The sequence below is a fragment of the Vigna unguiculata genome, chromosome 4 (assembly GCF_004118075.2).
Source record: "Vigna unguiculata cultivar IT97K-499-35 chromosome 4, ASM411807v1, whole genome shotgun sequence".
NCBI classification, from domain to species: domain Eukaryota; kingdom Viridiplantae; phylum Streptophyta; class Magnoliopsida; order Fabales; family Fabaceae; genus Vigna; species Vigna unguiculata.
In genome coordinates this window covers 40,520,875-40,545,897 of record NC_040282.1, presented here as the reverse complement: position 1 = coordinate 40,545,897, position 25,023 = coordinate 40,520,875, and the positions used below count along the sequence as shown (strand labels likewise).

At 31.7% G+C, this 25,023-nt stretch overlaps 2 protein-coding genes across 2 annotated transcripts; one reads left to right on the top strand and one right to left on the bottom strand.

Annotated features, from left to right (window-relative positions):
• Window positions 1-1,373, top strand: LOC114180229 (peroxidase 31-like). The gene has a single exon (XM_028066516.1). It carries the CDS (start codon window positions 135-137, stop codon window positions 1,092-1,094), a length of 960 nt encoding a protein of 319 aa, XP_027922317.1. The 5' UTR covers window positions 1-134; the 3' UTR covers window positions 1,095-1,373.
• A 10,274-nt stretch (window positions 1,374-11,647) lies between these two features.
• On the bottom strand, window positions 11,648-13,989 carry LOC114182152 (U-box domain-containing protein 40-like). Its single transcript, XM_028068934.1, has one exon. It carries the CDS (start codon window positions 13,552-13,554, stop codon window positions 11,824-11,826), a length of 1,731 nt encoding a protein of 576 aa, XP_027924735.1. The 5' UTR covers window positions 13,555-13,989; the 3' UTR covers window positions 11,648-11,823.
• Between the last annotated feature and the right edge of the window lie 11,034 nt (window positions 13,990-25,023).

Here is a 25,023-nt window from a genome sequence, read left to right as displayed (position 1 = left end):
TCCCGTGACCATATTCCCACTCTCAATACTCTTGCGCGTGTTTCCCACACTTCGTCACTTCCAACAAAACCCCTTCCACTCTCTTCACTTTACTTCACTCTCTCTGTGTCTCTTTTCGTTTCTCAGTTCCTACAATGTCTTCGTTTTCTCTTTCGTTTCTCACATTGTTATCGTTCTTTTGTTTCTGCGCTAACGCGCGTCTAACGTTGGACTTCTACAAGGACACGTGTCCGCAGTTCGCGCAGATCATCCGCGACACCGTGACGGCGAAGCAGATCGCGAGCCCCACGACGGCGCCCGCCACAATCCGCCTCTTCCTCCACGACTGCCTCCTCCCCAACGGCTGCGACGCCTCCATCCTCCTCTCCTCCACGGCGTTCAACAAGGCGGAGCGCGACGCCGACATCAACCTCTCCCTCCCCGGCGACGCCTTCGACCTCGTCGTCCGCGCCAAGACCGCCCTCGAACTCGCCTGCCCCAACACCGTCTCCTGCGCCGACATCCTCTCCGCCGCCACCCGCGACCTCCTCACCATGCTCGGCGGCCCCTTCTACCCCGTTTTCCTCGGGCGTCGTGACGGCCGCTTCTCCTCCGCCGCCTCCGTCCCCAACCACCTCCCCACCCCATCCATGCCCATGCCCCAAATCACGGAAATCTTCACCCGGCGCGGCTTCTCGGTGGAGGAGTTCGTCGCTCTGAGTGGAGCCCACACCGTGGGATTCTCTCACTGCTCCGAATTCGTCTCCAACCTCTCGAACTCTTCTTCTTCCTACAACCCTCGTTTTTCTGAAGCTTTATCCAAAGCTTGCGCTGATTACAGAACCAACCCTACCCTTTCCGTCTTCAACGACATTATGACTCCCAACAAGTTCGACAATGTGTACTTCCAGAACCTTCCTAAGGGTTTGGGTGTGCTGAAATCCGATCACAGTTTGTACAGTGACCCTGTTACCAGACCCTTCGTGGAGGGCTTCGCCAAGGATCAAGCTAGGTTTTTTAGGGTTTTTGCCTCCGCGATGCAGAAGCTGAGTCTGCTCAATGTGCAGACGGGGAGAAAGGGGGAGATCCGACGCAGGTGTGATCAGATTAATTGATTCTTTCTTCTTCTTCTTTCTGGAAGCTGTTGATGATTTTATGAGATAAGATCTTGTGATTTATGATGAGAATGAGAATGAACGAGAACGAAACCTCTGTTGTGCATGAATTTGATGTTGTTGAGGTTGATTATACATACATAGATTTGGGTTGTGTGAGGTGGGGAAATGCAGGGAATGCAGTAATTGTTGTTGTTCTTTGGATAGATGAATCTGAGTTATGGTTTTGAATGTAATATTATAAGATTTAATTAATAAAGTTTCTCATTTTAATCTGTTTTCTCAGAGTTCATGTAGGTTTGAGATTGCATACAAATTGGTGTGGAGTGATTGAATATGGATTCTAGGTTAAATAAATGTTTAATCTTCATCTCGAAGGAAGAATTTTTGTAATTGAGTTAGATGAACAATGAATAGTAGGATCAAAATCCAAATCTAACTCACTATTGTTCAGCCAAATTTTGGGCTAAATAGTGTTACCTCTGGTAAGAAATTTAAATCTTTTTACCTTAAGGGGTTTAAGAGATAAAACAGTCAGAACTAATTTTTATCAGTAATAATACCAAACATTATAATCAATTTATAGCTACTCATTTAATGAAACTACTTCTAAAGTACACTTTATTTAATTTGAATTTTGTTTTCAATAAAAAACTTATTTTTTAGATGTTAAGTATCAAATAAAGGTAATTTAGAAAAGATTTTTTTAAAGATACTAATGTAATCAAATACTAATTTGAGTTAAACTTATTTTGCTTTTTGAAGTTTATAATTGATATTTTTAGTTCTTTCAGTTTGAAAAAGAAATTTCTATGTTTGTTTTTTCAAATGTCTTGTACAAAAATCAAAATGATGCCAAAATTTAAACGATAATTCACTCGTTTTCTTTCTCTGTTGATTAATTTTCGTAATTAAGTTTTTTTATCCTTAACACATGAGTGAGTTGGTCCAAATTCAAGTTTCAAGAATCTGTGTTGATTATGGTGAGCATTGCAATAGATTTGTCATGGAAATACGCATTTTTTGTTGTTGGATATTATAATTATGTGAGGGAGGGATGCTTAATTGGTTAAATAATTGAAGAATTTGGCTTTGGATTTTGAAAAGCACGTTTTGTCTGCACTGTGGCATCTATTTTGTCCCTTATGGAAAGAAGCTGCATGTGCATGTGCATTTTGCATTCACTCAAACGCGCGTTTTGGGATACAGCTGGTGAAGTTGTTGCAGAGTTTTTAATGCATCAGAGGCGCCGCATACGCTATCTGATATATAATACTTTCTGCGGTGATTACTTAAACTCTAATAATGTTTTTGTTCTTCGTTCGGAACTAATATATTACAGTTTTAATTGGTATAATTACTTATACAGATAAGCAAATTTTATCTTTCGTTTTTGTATTTAAGATTGTTCCTTTTAGTTTTATACGTGTTATTGTTTCTTTAGTTTGAGTTTAGATTTAGACGAGAGAGAATAAAAATTATTAGAAATGATACGTAAAAGAATTAAGTTTGTGTTTGGATAAATAATTTAAATTATTCTAAAAAATGTAAATATATATTATTTGAATTTTTTATAACGAATTTTCTTTAATTTATTAAATAATTTGTTTGGATAAAATAATTGAAATATATTTCAATTTTTTTATTTAGATAAATCAATTTAATATAGACAAACTTAACTCTATTGAGTTTGAGTTGAGTTAGTTTGACATTCGATCCGGACGACTCGTCTTGACTTGGTCTGAATTGACTCCTGAAGATTCAACTCAGGCCTGACCTTCGTCACGAGTTAACTCGATTAGACCTTTGACCTGTACCAGCTCAGACTCGACTCCACCTTTGGCTAATGATCAATTCGGCTCGACCTTCGGCTAGGTCGACTAGACCTTCAATACGGGTTGACTTGATTAGACCTTCGGCCCAGGCAGGCTAGACTAAACCTTCTCCCTGGGCCAGTTCAACTTGATTTTTGGTTTGACATGGCTCGATTCGACCTTCGTTCGGCCTAGGCTAGTTAAACCTTCGGCACGAGCCAAATCGGCTTGACGTTCCTAGTTTGGCTTGGCTAGAGCTTCTGCCTAGGCCGACTCAGCTCGACTTTCAACCTAGTCTGGATCACCTCGACCTTCGACCCTGGCTAGCTCGGTCCGACCTTCGACTGATTCGACTCAACCTTTGGGACGGACCGACTTGACTTGACCTTTGACCTGACCCGACTCAACTTTTTGGACCTGGGAACTTTCTTTGTCCTACGTAATTAATAATTTCACAACTTGGAAAATTTCAATTTATTTCTTTTCTTAATGTTCAAATTCTACTATTTTAGTTATTTGGAATATCTCCTTAAAATTTCTCAACTTCAATTGTGAAACCCCCTTTTCTCTTGTTTCTCTAAGTTATCTATTCTCACCAAGTTAAGTGCATCAGCTCACCACACTGAACAAAACACACTTCACAAATTCTCTTCAGTCTTCTCCTCTCAAACCCCCACACTCTCCACAATTCTAATCCCTTTTCTCTTGCAAATTCAGTTCCTAGAAAAGAAATCCTTGCAGAGCTCCCCACTGACTTTGCTTCCAACTCTCTCCCTCACAATAAGTATATTCTTCCAAGTCCAATCTTATTTTGCTCTGAATTCGAAATCCAGCCTCTATTCTGGAATTAATCAAACGTCCTCATAATCTTGTGTTGTAATGGCTAAATTATCTAGGTTGAACTGAAATTCTGAGCCCCATTGTTGAGAAGGTATCTTACCAAGCTCAAACTCCATAGAAAGGTAAGGAAGCTAACCTTTGTCTTAAATTCGTAGAGAAATCTGTTTAAATGACTTTAGATGGCTTGATTAGGTGATGAATTGATGCTTGAACGATACAATTGTTTGTGTATTGGATTGTGTGGAAAAATCTGGGTTTCTGCATGTGGGAACATGTTCGTAACCTGGTATTTTCGCTTGGGCGAGTGGCTCTCGCCTGAGCGAAAATACCAGGAAACCCACTGTTGTTCCTGCGTGAAACCTCGCCTAGGCGAGCTGAGGTCACTTAAGCGAGAGACATCCTCTTCTAAGCGACCCAGTTTAGCCTGAGCGAGAGTTCGCCCAGGTTTTTGAGTTTTGCCATTGTTAGGGCCTCGCCCAGGCGAGATTGACTTGCCTAAGCGAGATAGTCTCTCGCCTAGGCTAGATTGACTAGCTTGAGCGAAAGCTCCTGCAGTGGGGTATGTGATGTTATACTTTAAAGGATGAGTTTACATGTCTGAAAGAGATTTTGTGCAATTAACTTCTTTTGTGAATGGTATGTGTTGCTAATGCTATGTATGGTGAATATGATGATCATGAACTGTGAAAAGATGTGGTTGAGATAGAATTTCAAGGGAAATTCTGAAGAGAATGTTAGAGTGTGTGTAAGGACGTGAGGAATCCGTATTGGTTGGTATCCTGAAACTCCAATAATCATTCATGCTCAGATAGAATAGAATGGATTATGTCGTGAGGAGTAGCAGGAGGTCCTAGTCTTTGGACTTGATTAAGTCTTAGACGCGAAGGGGACTTACCCTGTGAGTGGTTGGGTGATAACCCCTTGTGCTCAAACTCTACAGAGTTTGGGAACCTTCACAGGTGCAAACCACCAAGAGCTCCAATGTCACTTACACAATCCGGATATCGAGTCTAGAATTATCTGTTTGAGTTATATGTTGTGAATGATTTTACTCTGTGAACTGTATTCTTTTTCGCTCATTTCAGTTAGCTTACCCTCCTTGTTTATGTTTGTTTCCTTGTGTGTTCTCCTTTGCAATGATCACTGATTACTGGTGTGAGTAGAGCCAAATCCAGATGCAGACACCCGTCTCCTAGACAGGAGCTGAGCTTGACTTGGAATAGTAGTAGTAGTAGTGCATTTTTGAGTTAGATCTTGAAGTTCTAAGTTGTATGAACTGACTCCATTGTATATAAGTTGCACCTCTACTTTAGAGTTTATTTTTGTAACGTGGTTAGCTTCGGATGACTGTAATCAACACTTTATAACTGCTTATCCACACTATTTGCTTTGCTGAATCATAATGTGAATATTTTTATTTAGTAGTATAAAAACTATTAAATGGGATATTACATCAATTTCCTTTTAATTTTCTCATCCAAACATTTTATTTTCCTTAAAAATATTTTAAATTATCCAAATAAATAAATTACTCTTTGAAATTGTCTCGTCCAAATAAAATAAAGGTGATTAATTTTCCATATGTAAGAATTAAAATGAATAACTTTTAAACGGAAGAAAAGTTAATACAAAGAGATTAAGTAAATAATTGAATATAGCCTTTTCCATTCAAATCATCTCCATCATTTAGATTGTTAAACACTATAGTATTGTACATTTTGATATTAGTTTACTATCTTTGAGTCCTGATAAATTATTTTGTATACTAAACATTTCATACTTTATATATATATATATATATATATATATATATATATATATATATATATATATAATATTCTTCTTTTTACTAATCTTTATGTTCTATGATGACGAGGAAAAAATATTAATTATCAAATATAATTTATAAATTATCTATATTTATATTATTTTAAATTCATTTAAATTAGTTTATTTTAAATCGAAATTTATATTTTCTAATCTATTTAATTAGAAATGGATTGAATATTTATTTGGTTGAAAATTAAAAACTTAAAATGTGTTAACGTCATTTTAAGTTACGAAATAGGAGGTCATATCACACTCAAGATAAAATTGGGTTAAACTCATACAAGGTTGAGTTGAGTCAATTTAGTTCAAAGTCAAACCAACTCGATTTTGGTGTAGGTCGAATCAATTCAATCCAGATCTAAGTCGAGCTCAATTGGTTTAAACCTAGATCAAACCGAGTTGGTCTAAACTCAAGTTGAATTGAATCAATTTGAGTCCAAGTAAAGGCAAGTTGGTCGTCGTGTGAATTAAGTTAATTTGTTCTAAGCTCAGGTCGAGTTGAGTGGCCTAAGCTCAAGTAGAGCCAAGTCAACTTGAGTCAAGGTCAAACTAAATTTGTTTGCGTCTTTTTTCAATCGAGCTAGGCTAACCTAGATCAAGTCAAGTATAGCTTATCTATGTCGAATCGAACTCAAGTGGAATGAAGACGTTGATCTAAGTCAAATTAGACTTGTGTTTGATCGATATATTGAGTCTACACCGATTTGAGATAATGTGAGATTGAGTTGGGTTCACATCACATTAAGTCAATTAGGTCAATCTTACATTAAACTTAGTATAATTGACATAGTTAATTTGATGGTAAATTTAATCTAGATTTCAATTTAAATTATATTGAAAAAAAAATTCAAAATTAATATAATCTAATTTAAATGAAATTGAATTTTTGATCCAATATATTTTATTAATGAATTTTGAAAATTCCAATTTATAATAACCACATTTTAACCATTTTAGTAAATAGAAACAACAAATCTATTATAAATCTTTTTTATGACAAGTTAATATTATATGAGAGTAATATTTCATCTTAATTTTTCATAACATATATTCAAATGATATAACAAGTGTGAACTTTATATTATTAATTAAGTAATATTTAATATAGTAAGTTGACCTTTTTATGTTTAGTTATTATTTATAATTTTATACGGTGTCTATTATTTCTTGTAGCAATTCCCATGCCTTCGATGCCATAAGCTTAACAAATTCTTAAGGTGATAAAACTCGTCGATTCACAAAAAAGAGTTAGTTCGACTGTAAAAGAAGAGTTATTAATAATAATCCAATGTTGACGAAATGTAAAAGAAAAAATAAATTCACTAAAAATTATCGACAAAAATGGAATGTATAATGTTTTAATAATGAAAGTGATCAAATGAAAATAAGTTAAATTAGTAAAATGATACTTACTTTTAGCTAGATGTGTCAATTTGATACTCGCTCTTAAAATGATATTAATAGAGTTCAAATTTTTGAAAAAATGTTCCAATTATATTTTTTTCATAAAAAATATTATTAATACGTTAATTTTATTTATGACTTTTATCATTAAATTTTAATATAAATATTAATACTTAATTTTGTAAGTTAATTTAAATATTAATATTAAGAATTTTTTTTAAAAATTAATTGAGATATCTTTTTAAAAAAACTCAAGTGACATTTTTTCAAAATAGATACCATATGACATATTTGAACCAAATTTAAACCAACTATTTAACTTGGTTGTTTTACATGGGAGAGTTGAACGGTTGACGCAGTTAAAAGAAACATGAACCGTGATTGAAGAAGAAAACCTCAACCGACACAGGTTTTTTGGGTTGTGTAAAGTCAAATGATGAATTTGGAACCAGGCTGTCCAATACCATAATGCCGTCGATGTGGGACCTCAACTTTTACTATAGTTCTTTCTTTTCCATACTCCACGGAATGTTACTACTTAATTTTATGTTTCTCTTTCAATTTTATTTTATATTTTTGATGGTTTATAAATTTTAAATCTTATTATTTGTTCTACCATATATTTCTGCTTAAAAGCTGTGTCATATTTTTTTCTTTTATAAAATAGATAAATAAATAAAATCCTATATATTTATTTATCAACAATATTAAATGATTCTTAAAGATTATAGAATGTGTAGGAAGTTAAACATCTTTGTTCATTGATTACGGCCGAAAAGACAGCTTTATTGCGGAATCCTAACATTGTTTGGTTTTGGTACACGCGGTTTGGGTTGGCTCCACTTACACTCGCAAAAATAAATCACTTTTCAGGAATTAGTTTTTTTTTTGCCTAAATAAACCCAACATAAAAAAAGTTTAATTAATTTTTATTTGATTTTTTTAATTTAGTGTGTCAATAATTTTGGTTCTAGAGTTTTAATTATTTCATTTTAATTTATATACCAAGTTGATTATTTTATTTAATAAATTGATTTTGATCACAAAAAAGTGCCCCTTTTCATTTGGGTCCCAACATTTTTTTATTAAAAATATATTTTTAACAAAATCATTTTTTTATTATACAATGAGATTTATCTAAATGGATAACAATTTTCTTTAGCTATCTCAATAAATCTTATTTAGATAGATAACGAAAATACATTTATATAATCTCGACTAGATTTTACGAATATATATTGCAAAAACGAATTTTTATTAATTTTTATTGTATATTTAGATAAGATCTATTGAGATATGGCACAAAATATATACTGTTTTTGTCAAAACAAAAGGGGTTTGAACTTAGTAAAAGTTTATCAGAATTACAGAAACCCACTTGTTGGCCCAATAATCCCTCATTGCAATTGGGCTTCAATTTATATACTTAGAATTATATAATTTAGGATGTTTATATTATATAATTTAAAACATAATTATGAATTATACAATTTAAAAGTAAATTATATAATCTGAAACATACTTCTAAATCATCTTATTTAAGATAATATTACATATAGTTATAAATTACGTAATTCAAAAGATAATTTTTGTAAATAACGTAATTCAGAAGTATCTTAAAATGTAATTTCAAATTGATTTAAACACATGGTTTTAAGTGTATAGCCATTATCTTTTTTCTCTTTTTTATTTTTTTTGTTAAAGGTAGTTCAACTTTAAAATAAATGATACAAAAGTTTTCCATTTAGTTTGGTAAGTTTTTTTTGAGGCAATAACCAAATACTTTTGAAATGGATATTCAATAATGGTCGGATTGTGATAAATACATAAATTAAAAAAATTAAGCCGTGATTAAAATTATAAAACTAAATTTCAAGCAAAAATAAACAGAAAACTAAAAGACATGCCAATTTTTTTTTTAAATTTACTATAAAAAATTATCATATTCATTGACAAAAGAAAAATACCATACTGTGAGTAAAATATTAATTTAAATTAATAATTTTGTATAGCATGTCCCTGTTTTTCAAAATAAACCATTGATCTACAGAAAAAACTACATGACATGAAACTAAGTTGGGTAATCTATCTTTTCCTCGAAAATTAAAGTTAGGAAAATCCAAATTTGAAGTCTACCCTCAAATAAATTAGGTATACCTCACCTTTTTTTTTTTCATGTTAACTGTTTTTATTTTTGAAAAAAATTTAATTTGGTTCAAGTGAGTGATCTGATTTTGGGTATGAGCCAAATTACTTGTTATCATAAGTTGACAACAAGTATTATATTAAAGGGTTAAATATGTTTTTGTTTCTTAATTTTTAGTAAATTTTGGAATTAGTTTATTTTGAAACTTTGGACAAATTAAGTCATTTATCTTTCGAAATATGTGGAATTAATTCTTTTAACTAAATTTGGTTAGATTTATTTGATGTTTCGTATACATTTCAGGATTGTATTTGAGTTATTTATACTGTTTGACACATTTTTGCTTTAATGTTAAGTCAAATACTATTATGAAACGCGTTTGAAATGTAAAATAAATTTAACAAAATTTGATTAAAAGGAATAAATTCACGTATTTCAAAAGATTAATAACTAAATTAATTCAAAGTTTTAAAATAAACTAATTCTAAAATTCATTAAAAACTAAGGAAAAAAAAACATATTTAACCCGTATTAAAAAAAAAAGTTACCCTTTAAGTTTAGTTCTCAAAACATTGGTTTTCATAGTTATTAGTTGCATTTTATTTGATTCAATTATAAGAATTTGCGGGAAACGTTCAACATTGCTTTATAAATCGTTATCTGTAAAAGCACACAATGTTAAAACAACACACTATTGCTTTTACAAATCAGATCGTGCAAGACCAATAGATCTAAAAGAAGAAGAAAAGAAGTTAATAGACTTTTTATCCCTTTTGTTTTTATATTCAATTAACTTTCATTTTTAAAAAGTGTTATATGATTTTAAACTCTAAACTTGAATATAAAATTGAAATTTGTTTTTCTTTCAATATATTTTACTTTCTAGACCTTAAAAATAAATTAATATAATTTTTTAAACCTAATAACAAGTTAACTTGTTTGGGTTTGTTAAATGGTGTTTTATGATAACAATTGAGTTAAAACTTGTCAAAATTGTATAATTTTTTACAGACTTCATTATCTACGGAAAATTTCCTATGTAATATTATCTACGGATATTTTTTTTGTATGTTAGATTTCAAACGTCTATTTTACATACGGATTTTCTTTCGTATGTAATTCGTAGATAATATTTAATTACATACGAATTTTGTCTGTAGAAAAAAAAATCATTTTTTTTGTAGTGTCATACATCATTTTAAGATGCGTTTGATACGTTAACATGATCATTTCTTTTAAATTGATTTTAACATCGTTTGAAAGTATTAAATGTCAATATTTGAATTTGTTACGTATCAAAATTTAGGTCATTTTCTACTTTAAAATTATCACTTGATAGAATCAAATAATTTCAAAATACAAGATGACTAATATTTTGGCATATGACAAACTTACATTTTGATACATGATACTTTAAAACAATATTAACACTAACTTAACAAAAAAAAGACAAAAAAAATAAGAACTTAATTGAATAAAAAACGAACATAAAAATTAACACAAATCACAAATCTAAATACATGATCAAATTACAACAGAATAATAGTAAGAAAAGTGTAGCAACGTCTTGAGAAAAGAATATAAGTAGCAAGTAAAGGCAATTCAAGGAATGATCATGGTTTGGTTTGTGGGCCATGAATCAATCACCTAAAAAATACTATTGCTGGTAGTTCTTTGACTCCAGAACTGTTAGCACCATGATTTGCAGTGATTATGCAGAAGTTGTTTGATAGTGCAATGGAACAATTTCATAAATTTAGCTGTTCATGAGCACAGTTTATCCATGTTTACATGAATAAGATAAAACTTTGACAGCAAAAATGCTCCCGCGTAGCCTCCACAACAAATCTAATCCACGTTCAAATTGAAAAGAGGTTGTGATGTGAGCTTAAAATATATTGAGATACCACAAGTTTCAGTGCAAAAGAAAAGAAAAAGAAAAGCCAAAAACCAGCTACACCCTGTAGAAGAAGGAATAAAGTGACTAATCCATAAGCATATACACCACTTTCTGCTTCAAAAATCATCAACTTTATTATTATTACTCTTTTCCCCTTCGTTTTTTCAATCAACAACACCATTCTCCTCCTCTAACAATCAAACACTTACAACAACCCTTCAACATTTCATCACTCCAACAAAATATGCTTTAATTTATATCATTTATCATTGTATTTTTTTGCATAAAAAATTCATCTTTTCATCGTATCATATTAATGAATAAGATGATATCATGAAATGATTATTTTCTAATGAATAGATAAGCAAACAAAAATTATTTTTGTTTTGCCCTTTCTTTACAAAAATTGATCTCTTATTACGTTAGTCATATTGATGATTTATGTGTTAACTTAACTTTTAATATTTAATACAAATATTTGTGTGGCAATAGTAGAATATCACGACATTTTTATTAAATATTAAATGTTAAATTCGAAGAAAGAACATAATTAGTCCGGAATCAAATTCATAAAAATAAAAGGACAAAGTTTGTATAAAAGTTTCAGATGAAAATACAATTAAGCCAAAACATTACATTGATATTGCATATGTTTAAAAAAAATGCCCCCATTTATCAATTCTCCCTTCAAAAATCATAAACCATGGATTTTTTTTTAAAACAATAATCCAAAACAACCTAGTCTTAAAAAGACCAATAATTACAGAAAATAAGAAACAAAAGATTCCACTGTACTCAAAACTCGGCCGAGTTAGCACTCGACTCGTCAAACCCGCCACCGAGTCGGCCCCGAGTCCGGCAACCCAACCCCGAGTCAAGCAATTCCTCCCAATCCACGTCTTCCTCCTCCACCTCCTTGGCTCTCATCACCTCCAAAATCTTCTTCACCTTGTGCCTAGCCCTCTCACTCCCCACTTTCTCCACCTTCTGCAACACCTCCACCAGCCCCGCCGCCTTCGCAACCGCCTTAAACCTCAAACCGCCGTGACTCAACGCGTACATCACCGTCACACAACTCTCCCGAGTAGACCCGGTAGCCGAGTCGGGACCACTCAGCAACCCGACCAAACACTCCACAACACCCGCATCCAACATCGCGGCCCGCCCGTCCGACCCGGAACCTAAGTTCCCCAAAATCAATAAAACCCGACCTGTCATGTGACCCAACTTAACCATACTTAAAAGAACCGGAACCGAACCGAGTTTAACCATCTTGGACCGGTTACTCTGAACCAACGACAAATGGTAAAGCGCCAAGGCCGAGTCATGCCGAGTCCGCTCGCTCTCGACTCGGAGCATCTGAAGCAACGGACCCAAACCACCCAGAACACCAATGGCGGTTTTGTTATCGTCTTCGAGAGACAAACTGAACAACGCGCCGGCACAGTGTTCCTGCGCTTCAGGGGATCCGAATTTCAGAACCTCGATCAACGGTGGCACCATCCCCGACCGCACGATCTTCAGTTTGTTACTCTTCTCCAGAGAAAGGTTCACCACTGAAGCCAAAGTGTTCACCTGAACGTTCACGTGTTTCGACAACACGAGGGAGCGTAACGCAGAGAGTATCCGCGGAGTGCAGAGTTGGACCCGGGTTTCTTCTCTCACTCGGGTGAGTTTTCTCAGAGAGAGAAGCGCTTCCTCGATTATGTTCTGCTGTGGGCTTTTGAGCTTCCCCGTGATTTCTTCTTCTTCTGGGGTTGCGGCGGGTTCGATTTCTGACGAGGAAGGGGAAGAGTAGTAGCAGCAACTGGGGCGCGTGGCGAGCTGAAACGGCGGCGTTGAGGCTGAGGACGTGGCTATGGATTCCTCGGAGCTCGTGTACAGATGCGTCGGTCTTATGGGCACCTCGGTTTCCGCGTGGCGGCGGAGGTTGCTCGAGGGTGGGTTTTCGTCCAGGGAATCCAGGATTGGATCTCTGTCGGAGAGCTTTTCTTCTGTGGGAACGACGTTCGGGGAGATCGAGGTTTCTACGAGGTTTGAGTTGGGGGTGTCGGGGGAAATTGAGGTCTGTTGTACCAGTTTCGTGTCAGGGGAGGAGATTGAGGTTTGTTGCACGAGGTTGTTGTGGGGGAGAGGAGGGGGTGTGTGGGTGGTGTGGCACCACTTGAGGATGGCGGATTTAAGGGCGAGGTTGGGGATGAGGGTGGAGAAATCGGGGGTGGTGCCGTCGGGGAGTTGGGGTGTAAAGTTGAGATTTTTACAGGCTTCGACGGAGGAGCGTTCGAAGGAGTGGCCGGAGGAGACGATGACGGGGTCGGACATGAGGGAATGGGAAACGGGGCAGAGGAATTCATCTGGGGGGGTTTGGATTTTGGGTTTGGTTTTAGTGTGGAAGAAGATTTTCTTCCACTTCAGCTTCGGAGTTGCAGCAGCGGTGTTTATCGGTTCTGAATCTTTTGGTGTTTTCTTGGGTGACGATGGCCATTTCTTGTGGATGGTGAGCTTCAGCGATTGTTGAATCTCCATGGATGGTTGAGGTTGTGCCCTCTCTCACACCGTCGAATGTGAGAGAGTTAATCGGGGAGTGTCATTGGAGTTCCAACGATATAATTAGAACATCGAGGTTTTGTGAGTTTCAGGTTATGTTACTAAGGTTTGGTTTGGTGTGAGGTTAGTGTTTTTTGGCCTTGTAGGTGTTGAAGAGTAGAGGGGTGTGTGAGTGAAATCATGATTTTGTGTTGGGAGAGAGAGATTGGATTCCTTTGCTTTTTGAAAACCTGCCCAATTGGAAAGGGGTTAAAGGGAAAGTGATGAACTTGGGTATGAGATAAATATCCTATAAGTGCAGTTTAGTTGGTACAGTAGAGTGTGAATTTTGTATTTTTTTTAGTATTTGTACCTTGCTACGTACAATGTACAGAGTGTATACTTATGTATAAGGGGAATAGAATAAAAGAAAAGAAATTAAAGTGGTTTGGAAACTGGTCCTGCATTTGATGTCAATGTTCAGGGATTGGAACACATGCAGCATGGAAGCCAATAGAACAAAAACTCTTTTCAGGTTTCAAAGTGATGACTTACTATATATCAGTTATTTGGTTGAAACAACTTTGGCCTTTTACACAGATTCCAACAGTCAAAGACTCCATTTTATAATCAGAAATTCCAGAACTTGTTTGCGTTGAGTTACAAATGTTAATGAAGTTACATATTACAAACTTATTCACTGAATTCTGTTGTTGGGTTCACAATTAATGATGATGATGATGATGCATGTTTCAATTCTTACATAAAAATAAATTAAGAAGCGGTGATAATTGATTTAATCTTTCCATTATTTGTCAACTTTACTAGCTGTAAATATATCTCAAGCTAGAAAAGTTGTGTGTTCTCAATTCATATAAGAAATATTATATTCTGAAATTCACATAAACAAGGTCTATACAAAAACGACATCAAATATATAAGAGGTGTAAGACAGAGAATATAAGATATTTAAACACTTTAGTTAGACAACCTCAAACCCTAATTGAAAAGTCCTATGTAGGAACAGCTTAAAAAAGCTCTAATTTATAACTATATATAACCTATAATTTTCAGTTTGTTTCCAAGATGCAAAAAAATTTCTAATTATGAAAAATAATATTAATAATTAGGCATGATATAAAATTTGATCCAACCATAATAATTGTTCCAGTCTCGAATATCAGGGAGACAAAAACCAAAAACAAATTATCCCTATGCTAGCTCTTACACTGATAGATATGCGTTTCCCCTATTTGGAGTTCATTAGTTCTGGTTCCAAAAAAGGTCCCTTATCTCTTCCTTTCTTCTTCTTTATATAGGACTCCTACCTACCTGATTCGTAGAAAGACTTGTTAGTGTGGCAAAATATCAGTAACTAATTCCTATTTTTTCGCTGGATATTAAATCCCTTCCTTTTAGGAATGAATTAACCACCTTGGCCCAAATCTCGCTCGATCCAAATCTTACTCGGCCCAAATCCTGCTCGTCACCTCGGCCTATGACTGAAACTCGTTGTTTTATGATAAATATTTATCAAGACAGAATCCAAATGAACATGTTGAGGTCGGTTATTCCTTGGACGGTAATAATCAATACCAAATAACACTTATATACACATGTAGAGAATAGATTTATAGAATATATATTATGATAATAAGATAAATAAAATAAATAAATATGTAATAAATATACATAAAATCAAATTGGTTGTATGTTAGAGTTAAATATGTTTTTGGTTTCTTAACTTTCAATGGATTTTGAAATTAGTCAATTTTGAAACTTTGGACCAATTGAGTCCTCCATCTTTCGAAATACGTGGATTTAATCCTTTTAATCAAATTTTATTAAATTTATTTGACATTTCAAGCACGTTTTATAATAGTATTTAACATTAAAATAAAAATGTGTCAAACAGTATAAACAACTCAAATACAATCCTAAATGAGTACGAAACATCAAATAAATCTAATAAAATTTGATTAAAAGGACTAAATTCACGTATTTTGAAAGAGGAAGGAATGACTACATTGGTCTAAAGTTTCAAAATTAACTAATATCAAAATTCACTTAAAGTTAAGAGACGAAAAACATATTTAATCCTGTATATTATTATTCTCTTGGATAATAAATTATGACCAAAATCGCAATAGGCATTATGCTAGTTGAGCCATGGGTGAGAAAAGTGTAAGGTATTCCTTTGAGGCAATCAACACAAAAAGGTAAAACAAAAGGATGTTGTTTTGTCTTGAGGAGACCCCACATGTAGCCTTTGCAATTTTTGACTAATTTTGTGGACAAAAAACGTCAAATGGTATCTTAGCATGCAATGCTTTGTTTGCATGGAGAAGGTTGTTTTAATGTTTTTTCCAACCAAAGCCACCATTTGTTATTATAATTATTGCAATCTTAATAGCCAAGTCTACGTCGCACTAAGAACCCTTTATCAGTGTAAATCGCTGGACAAACGTATTTGTATATATGTCTTAATTTATTTGCTAAAAGTGATTGATTCCCTTTGCATTTTCCTACCCCACTTCCTTTACCCTCCCAAAACCATATTTTTTTTTCAATCTTAAATTATTGTGCTCTTGACTATAATAAACAAGTTACTCTCCAGATTTACGTGTGAGAAGAATATTTCAATATTTAAACTCATTATTATAGTTTTTAAAAAGTGTAAATAAGAATCGTATCTACGTGGAATTACTATTTCATTTCAATTAACTAAATATTAAATTACTATATAATATGGATTTGTCGGTAAAATTACTATATAATATTTCGTTATAAGCGAGGGAGGGTTCATGAAGATGTTGCTTTTCGGCTGAAGTTAATAAATAATATACATTTTCTGGGATTGAAAATAACCTAATCTTAATTCATGAGTACAGACACCATACATCAAATATTTATGTAACGGGATTTTAAAATTATTTCATAGCATTTTTTTTTTCATTCAAATCTACAAATACTCATTAAGTATTAATTCATCCTCTATAGATAACAAAAATTACTTGTAATTTAGACACAACTAATCTAAAGAATCACTTTTCACGGCTTTTTTGTCCTTGAAGATCTTTTTCAACTCGAATTTGTAAAAATGGATCAGTCGATTTTTTTTTGTAAAATAGAAATAAGTCGTTAGGGTGGAGAAAGATATTATAGGTGAAGTCGTCCTCCACTCTATCAGTTTCTTTTTTTTTTAAAAAGCAAAACCGTCATTCATAAAGGCGATTTCTATTAATTTAAAAAGTGAAGTCGTTTTCGTATACGACGACTTCACTTTTCATTTTTTTTACTTTGTAGTTATAATTTGTTTTTATAAGATGTACATTCTTGGATAAGTTATCTTTACATTGTTAGATTAGGGTGAAATATCATCATAAAATTTTTTGTATGCCATTAAATGATGTAAAATTCAGATTATTTTAATATTTATTAATTATTTCTTATTGCAGACCATTTAAAGGAATTCTGCATTGCAATATATCTTATTTTAAAAGTTTTATCGCAGAATTCAAAAGGATGAAATGCCAGCTTGTTCTTGGAGGTAAATAATTGAAAAAGGATCAAATATAAACATGTCTTCAAACTTGATTGAGAGAAAAAGTTGTAGAATTGTAGGGTGTGTAGAAACTATGCTCCCTAAATGCCTAAGTACCCCTCTTTATGAAGCATCTAAAAATTATAATTACAACATAAAAAAATAAAAATGAAAAGTGAAGTCGTCAGACTTTACTTTTTAAATTAATAGAAACTGGTCTTACAGATAACAACTTTACCTTTTAAAAAAAAAATAAGAAAAAGAAATCGACATGGTGGAGGATGACTTCACTTGTAATGTCGCCTTCCACTCTGACGACTTGTTCCTATTTTACAAAAAAAATTCAACGGATTCATTTACAAATTCAATGGAAAAAGATCCTCAAATACAAAAATGCCCACTTTTCACATTTCTCATTAAAATTCTAAATGCATGCTTTTATGTATTATTCTATAATTTGGGTAAAGAACAAACTAATATAGTAAAATTTATTCTTAGCAATTTACTATTTTGAAATGATATTAATCGAGAACCAATTATAAAGATTACTTCCCAAATTCCTCATTAGATCTTCAAATAAAAAATTATGGTTTAATCACACAAATGCAAGTTTTAAGAACATATTAAATCATCAATATAAGATGGAACAACAATGTTAAGAAATATTTTAGACAAAAGACTCATTTTTATCAAGTTCGAAACTCCTATTTATAGATTTACGTATCATCATCATTCCTCACTAGAGCACTCGTTGGTCGCTTGAATGACCACTTCTTTATATTTATACTCTCTTTTTTTTTCTTGATTTTATGAAAAATATATATGTTAACAATAAACACAATGCTATTTAACTTTTTTTTAGACATATAAACCTACTAAATTTAAAACATGCCTTACAATACTTAATTTAATTATAATTAATAAATATTTTTTTATTTGTAAATAATAAAATATAACTGTGATCTTTCTTTCTTTTACCAATGTGATGAAAAAAATGAAAAAAAAGTTTTATAACAAAATAAATAGATAATGAAAAAAAAGTAATGCATAAAAGAAAAAAAGAAAAGTTTGAAATAAACACTCACATTATTGTATATATATTTTTTTGTCGGAAACAAAATTAACTAAATTATTAATAAAAAATCAATATTTACATTTATCATTTTAATCCACATAAATCATCATTATTTCCATTTATTATTCATAATTGATGTAAAAAACGATTATTTTTATTTATATTTGTTAAAAGTGTGTGATATTTTTGTCATTATAGCTCTTATTATGTCATTTCATTGTGTTATAGGGTACAATTATGGACCAAATTTTGTATTGTTCTTTAAGTGAATTCATTAGTGTGTTCCCAGTTCTTAAGCTAGCTTCTGTCTTACTTAACATTTACAACCTACAAGACATTATCAGAATACTTTAATTATTGGGTGGATCCACACACCACGTGATAAACCTAATAATTCATGTTTCAACAAAAAGTAAGTGTTGTATGAGTCCCAGGTGGGAGAAAAACGTGTTCATCTTTTTCACTATTGTTTTTTATTCAGATGTCTCAACTTTTAACATACTAGCTTATTGTGGGTTTCTCACATTAATTTGTGGGATTTCTATCTTTTTATAATTTTCAAATATAAATGCACAAAATACATTTCATTCATTAAAGTTTCTTGTTTTATTGTACAATAGTATGATTACGAATATTGAAGATTAATGTATTGCTTTTGCAAATCAAATATGAGTATACACACACTTATTTCAACATTCACCAGTGCAGAATGGACTTTTGGCCCCGGTTGTTTTTGTTATTCTGCCTCGGTTTTAGAACCGAGGCATATTGGGGTGAGGCCAAAAGGTATGACTTTTGGCCTCGGGTGTTAACCGGAACCATAAAACGCTTTTTCTGCCTCGGGTAACGTAAGAACCGAGGCCATAGGGGACATTTTTTTGGACCACCACTGCAGTTGTGGTAAGTCGTTCGAGCACCACTGCAGTTGGAAGAACCCCTCTGTGGTATCATCCTCATTACCATCCACTTCCAGATCTGGTTTCAGCCCCTCTTCCACTTTGCATTTCAGCCACCCTTTTCAACAAACCCTAAAAACTACATATAAAATTTAATCAAGGAATCAGGAAATGGAGGTGGAGGAAATGGAGCTGCAGTGAACCAGCGGCTGCAGCGAACAGCGGCGGCAGCGACCCAGCGGCGGCAACGACCCAGCGGCGAGGAAATGGAGGTGCAGCGAACCAGCGGCGGCAGCGACCCAGCGGCGGCAACGACCCAGCGGCGGCAACGAACCAGCGAACCAGACGGTGGAGGGGTAGGTTGCAGGGAGAGAGAAGAGAGAAATGGAGACTGCGGCGGGGAAGGAGAAAAAGAAAAAAGGGCTGGCTAGGTTGCAGGGAGAGAGAAGAGAGAAATGGAGTTGTTTAGAGAAATGGAGACTGCGACGGGGAAGAAGAAGAAGAAAAAAGGGCACGCATTTTGGCACCGGTTGTCAATCACCCGAGGCCAAATGGAAGTGTATAGGCCCCGGTTCTTCGCCACCCGAGGCCAAATCTCTGTTATAGGCCTCGTTCTTTTGTCACCCGAGGCCAAAGCGTGCGCTGTCAGTGGCAGTTTTGTAAATCTGGGTGACACAGATGGGTTATATGCTTCGGTTAGTTTGGGACCCGAGGCAGAATGCTGAGAAAAATTTCAAAAATGCCACCGCCTCCTTATAGGCTTCGGTCCCGCAGTAACCGAAGCCTATAAGGCGAGTTAAAAACCCCATTCTGCACTAGTGATTATCTTCTCAAATTATTTTGAAAAATATTTCTAAAGTTGTTTTGAGAATATATATATATATATATATATATATATATATATATATATATATATATATATATATATATATATATATATATATATAAAGATCTATAAAAGGGTTAAATATCAATAGCAATAATTTTTAAGAGATAATATTTGATTATTTTATTATTAAAATGTTGAACTATAAATAGTTTTCTAATAATCGAATTCATTTTATAAAAACTTACAAGAACGAGCTCTATAAATGTATTTGAACAAAATTTTGAATAGAGTAAGTTTAAGTTCTATTTTTTTCTTGAGTTAAATATTGGATTATGTTATCTTTTACCTAGTGTCATCGCATGTATCCAACACTTTTACATGTTGGGTGAACAACAACTCGTTGGACGAGCTTGCCAAAAGTGGCGTTAAGAGGTGTGTTTGTTAGACAAGTAAAATAGTGGCCGAGTGAAAAATGAAAATATAAAAAATTTGATAGTGAGGTGTTTGCTTGACTCGTTGGACTAGAGAATTTTTACTGAGTGAATTTTTAAAGAATTTATTCTCAATACTCTTTCGCTAGGTGAACCTACATTTCGCCGAGTAGGGAGTTCTATGTAAAAACTAAGCGCATCAATGATAAATCTTCTCTAGGCAAGTGATGTAGTCATTAGGTACGTCTCATTCTAGTAGGTACTCATCGAGTGAGACATGCATTCATCGAGCAAGAATATTAATTATGAATGTGTAAATATAGTTTTTAACTCATGTGGTGTGATTGGGTTTGAATTATGTGGGATAAGGATGTGCTAATTCTTAGGGTGGAATACTACTATGTGGTGATGTGCGAAGTGTATTGACAACAAAATCTGTAATAAGAGTGTCTCTACTAGTATTGAACTAACATAGAGGATGATACTTAATTGTAAGAGCCAAAAGAGATTATTATTTGGAGTTTAGTAAGAGATCAGACCTCACATATATAGAATTGATCTTGTCATACTCTTTGGGTAAGATGTGGTCCGACCAAGATATAATTATAGCTCTTAAGAGGCAAGAGTGATGACAGGTGCATGGTCTCAGATTTTACTTAATTCTCTAGAGGTAGAGTTAGATGTTTAGTTGTGTGTAAATGAGTCGTGAAGGCTTTGTTTGTGTCATATGCTTTAGACATTTGATTGATTTAATAATATGACGTGTGAATTGTGAAAGGATGAATGGTTCTTATGGATTGATGTTAACTTTATAAGTAGTATGATTTAAATTTACTCTAACTTACCCTTGTATTTGGTTGTGGTTGTAATATCCACTTACGATAACCATGTTTTTCACGAAAGTAGAGGATGATGCAAGAGTATGAAAGGAAAAACATTGAGACTACATTCAGTGTGTGAAGCTAGTGTATAATTCGTAACTGTAAAAAATTATATTTCATAATAGATCTTTCCTTAAGTTTGAGAAACTATTTAAAAAAAATCTATAATATTAAGGACGGTATATGATATAGTTATACTATTTATGCTTAAATTGTAAACTTAATGCTAATAATGTAACAACCTATTTAATAGAATGATCTACTATAATTAGGTTGTTACAATAAATAAATATATATATATATATATATATATATATATTTATTTTAGTAGTGTATTTAATATCTACTATTAATAGTAATGATACAAAAATATTTTTCTTATTGAAACAAAATATCTGTATTTTAAAAAATGTGTTTTTTTTTTCACATGACAAATAGAAAAATACATATAAAAATAGAAGAAGAAAGGGCTAATAACTATCGATTTATACCACATACTTAATATCAATTACAAATGTATATGCAACTAAAATTTATGTTCTTGCATTGTAATTGTCCATTATTGTGAATTGTTTGTTGTATACATCTTTGGTTGAAGGTGGGTTTATTTTGTGCAAAAGACCATTAGAAGTCTGACAAATTTGGCTTGGCTATGTATGCTCCTTTTGTCATTTACCTTTTCCATTTTAAACTTTTTTCAATTTGTAGTCACCTTTTGTTAGTAATAGTAAACCGTCAATTATGTCGTCATTATATACATATTACTGGCCAATTTAATTATGTTATAAAACTAATACTAATTAATTGATCTTTACCAATTTATTATTGAGGATATATGAAATTAACAAATGTGTTGGGTTTATATTTTATATTTTTTACATATGGGTTATGGTCATGGTTATAGTCATTGAGAGATTACGGTCCTATATGGTTATATGACATTAGTCTTACATATATAAGACCTTAGACACCACTTTTACACCAAAACTTTATCTATCCAATGTGAGACTTTGACTCACACTTGGACTATTCCCATCGGCTCTGATACCACTGTTGGGTTTATATTTTATATTTTTCACATATGGGTTATGGCCATGGTTATAGTTATTGAGCGATTACGGTTCTATATGGTTATATGACATTAGTCTTATACATATAAGACCTTAGAGACCACTTTTACATCAAAACCTTAAAGCAATGTTGTCATGGGTCTTTATTCTTATATAGTGTTTAACTTTGTCTTTTCTATCCAATGTGGCATTTTGACTCACACTACTATTCCGAACAAAATGTTATTCTATAACTTAACTCCTAAATGTCAATAATCAAATTGATTCTCGAAAACCATCGTCAGAGAACAATCTAACTTTCTTTCATGAATATAAAATATTCCTTTTATCTTATTCCAGCAAAATTACATGTGTTATTGTGCTTGTATGTTTGTATTTTTTAATTTTTATAGAAATTTTAGTTAAGAATGATAATAGTTACTTTCAAAATATATAAAATAACCATTAAAAACAGGAGAGGTTTTCAGAATAACGGTTAAAGGTAAACTATTTATAAAATAATAAAAAATTTGAAAAAATAAAATATGTACATAAAAGAGGTTTTTAAAATAATTGTTAAAGACAAAATATGTCTATAGAATAACAGTTAAAGATAAACTATTTATAAAATAACTAGAAAAAACACAAGTGTCGCACCTATTTGTTCGTATTTTTTAATTTTCATAAAAATTTGAGTTAAGATCAATAATATTTATTTTTAGAATATGTAATTAATTTTTAAAATAGTTGTTAAATAAAATAACCGTTATAAAAATAGAATAATGATTAAAAACTATGATACATAGATATGATACGTATTAGATACGTGATATGTAAATATTGAACATTTTACAATAACTCTTACAAACATAATAAATATATGATTGTTACTGTGTGAATCCAAATTTTCTAATTAGAGACCAACTATTTTGGTAGCCTAAAAATCAATTCATAATTGAAACTATTTTAATTATCAATTCAGAGACCAATTATAATTTTTTAGAACTATTTTAGTTGTCAAATTGGTAATTATATAGTGACTAATTATGTTTGTCACTAAAAGTGATCACTATTCAAAGATTCAAAGATTTTATTGTAGTGTACTACGAATTTATAAATTAGATATTTCATTGATAATTATCGTTAAAGTATCCTAAAGTATCGGAGACGATATGTGTTGGACAGGGATACATGACCCAAGCCAAAATATTAGTGTATTATAGGTTAAAAAATAAAAATATTTATTTTATAAAAAAGATTTCTATAAAATAATTAATTTTTAAAATAATAAGTAAAATTAAAAAAATAAAATATGTACACAAAAAAGATTTTTAAAATAACACAAAAGAGATTGTTAGAATAATAGTTGAAGATAAACTATTTATAAAATAATAAAATTTTAAAATAATAACTAGGATTAAAATTGAAAAACGAGATGTGGACTCAGAAGAGAGAATCTCTTTATATATATTATTATAGATTAATTTTTAAATTAATAATTAAAGGTAAAATTAGAAAAGTAAAATGTGAACACAAAATAATAAATATTTTTATAGATTATCATAGTTATAGATAAATATATTATGGATAGATAAATATATTGTTATAGATATATTAGCGGAATTATAAACCTTTTACTTGTATTTTTATCACGTTATTTTATTTTAACATGTTAAAATTTAATATTTATATTACTTTTAATGTTATAATATTTATTAAAGTAGATTATCTTCTATGAATTTGAAATTGAAAAGAACATATCATATTCCAATTTTAGACTAGATCTTACTCATCATAAATATATATTGGTCAAATCTAACTCTTTCCTCTTTTAAAATAATAATAATAATAATAATAATAATAATAATAATAATTAAATACAAATTTTTTATTGTATATCGGTAGAAATACATACGTTAAATTCATTTTTTTAATTATAATAATAATAAATTAAATTTATCATAATTATTTTAAAAAATGAGATACAAAATAAATAATTTTATAATTAAAAATTAATTAAATTTGAAAAAATAAATATAAAATATAAAGTGTTAAATGATAAAATGATTTATATAAATAAGAATAAAATTGATAACGAAATGCATATAAAAAAAATACAGTTAGAAGACTATTGCAAAAGTCAATCTAATTTTGTCATAACTATTTTAAAAACTAAAGTATAAAATGAAAAAATATATATAATTTTATTATAAGCAAATAATGAAATTTAAAAAAATAACTATAAAATTTAAAATTTAAAAGATAAAATAATAAAATAATTTATATGAGTAAAATTAAAATTGATAACGAATATATATAAAAGAAACAACCCTCATAAAAAAAGAATCTCTTTATGAATATATCTATTTTCTTTATGAATAGATCTATTTATTAGTTGATCTATTTATTAATAGATATAGATACCTAAAACTAAAATATGTTTTTGTAACATATTTTTGTCCACTCCAATTTTAAAAGTATAATTAATGAGAAAGGTGGTTTATAAGTGTGTTTTTGTAATTTTATTGATTTAACTATTTCAAAAATTAATTATTATTCACAGTAAATATATAAATATATATATATATATATATATATATATATATATAAACTGAAAAGAAAACCAAATAAAGATATTACAAAAAGAGTAAAAAGGAAAAAAAAATTATAAGGCGCGTATGTAGCCGCCAGGTTGGAACTCTAGAGTGTTCTTTTTGTATCGCAACGGCTGACTTAAGCCCCAAGCCATTTACAAACCTATAAA

Bases quoted from the DNA above. Each gene is read 5' to 3' on its own strand.
- LOC114182152 (XM_028068934.1), bottom strand. From the start codon at position 13,554: ATGGAGATTCAACAATCGCTGAAGCTCACCATCCACAAGAAATGGCCA.
- LOC114180229 (XM_028066516.1), top strand. From the start codon at position 135: ATGTCTTCGTTTTCTCTTTCGTTTCTCACATTGTTATCGTTCTTTTGT.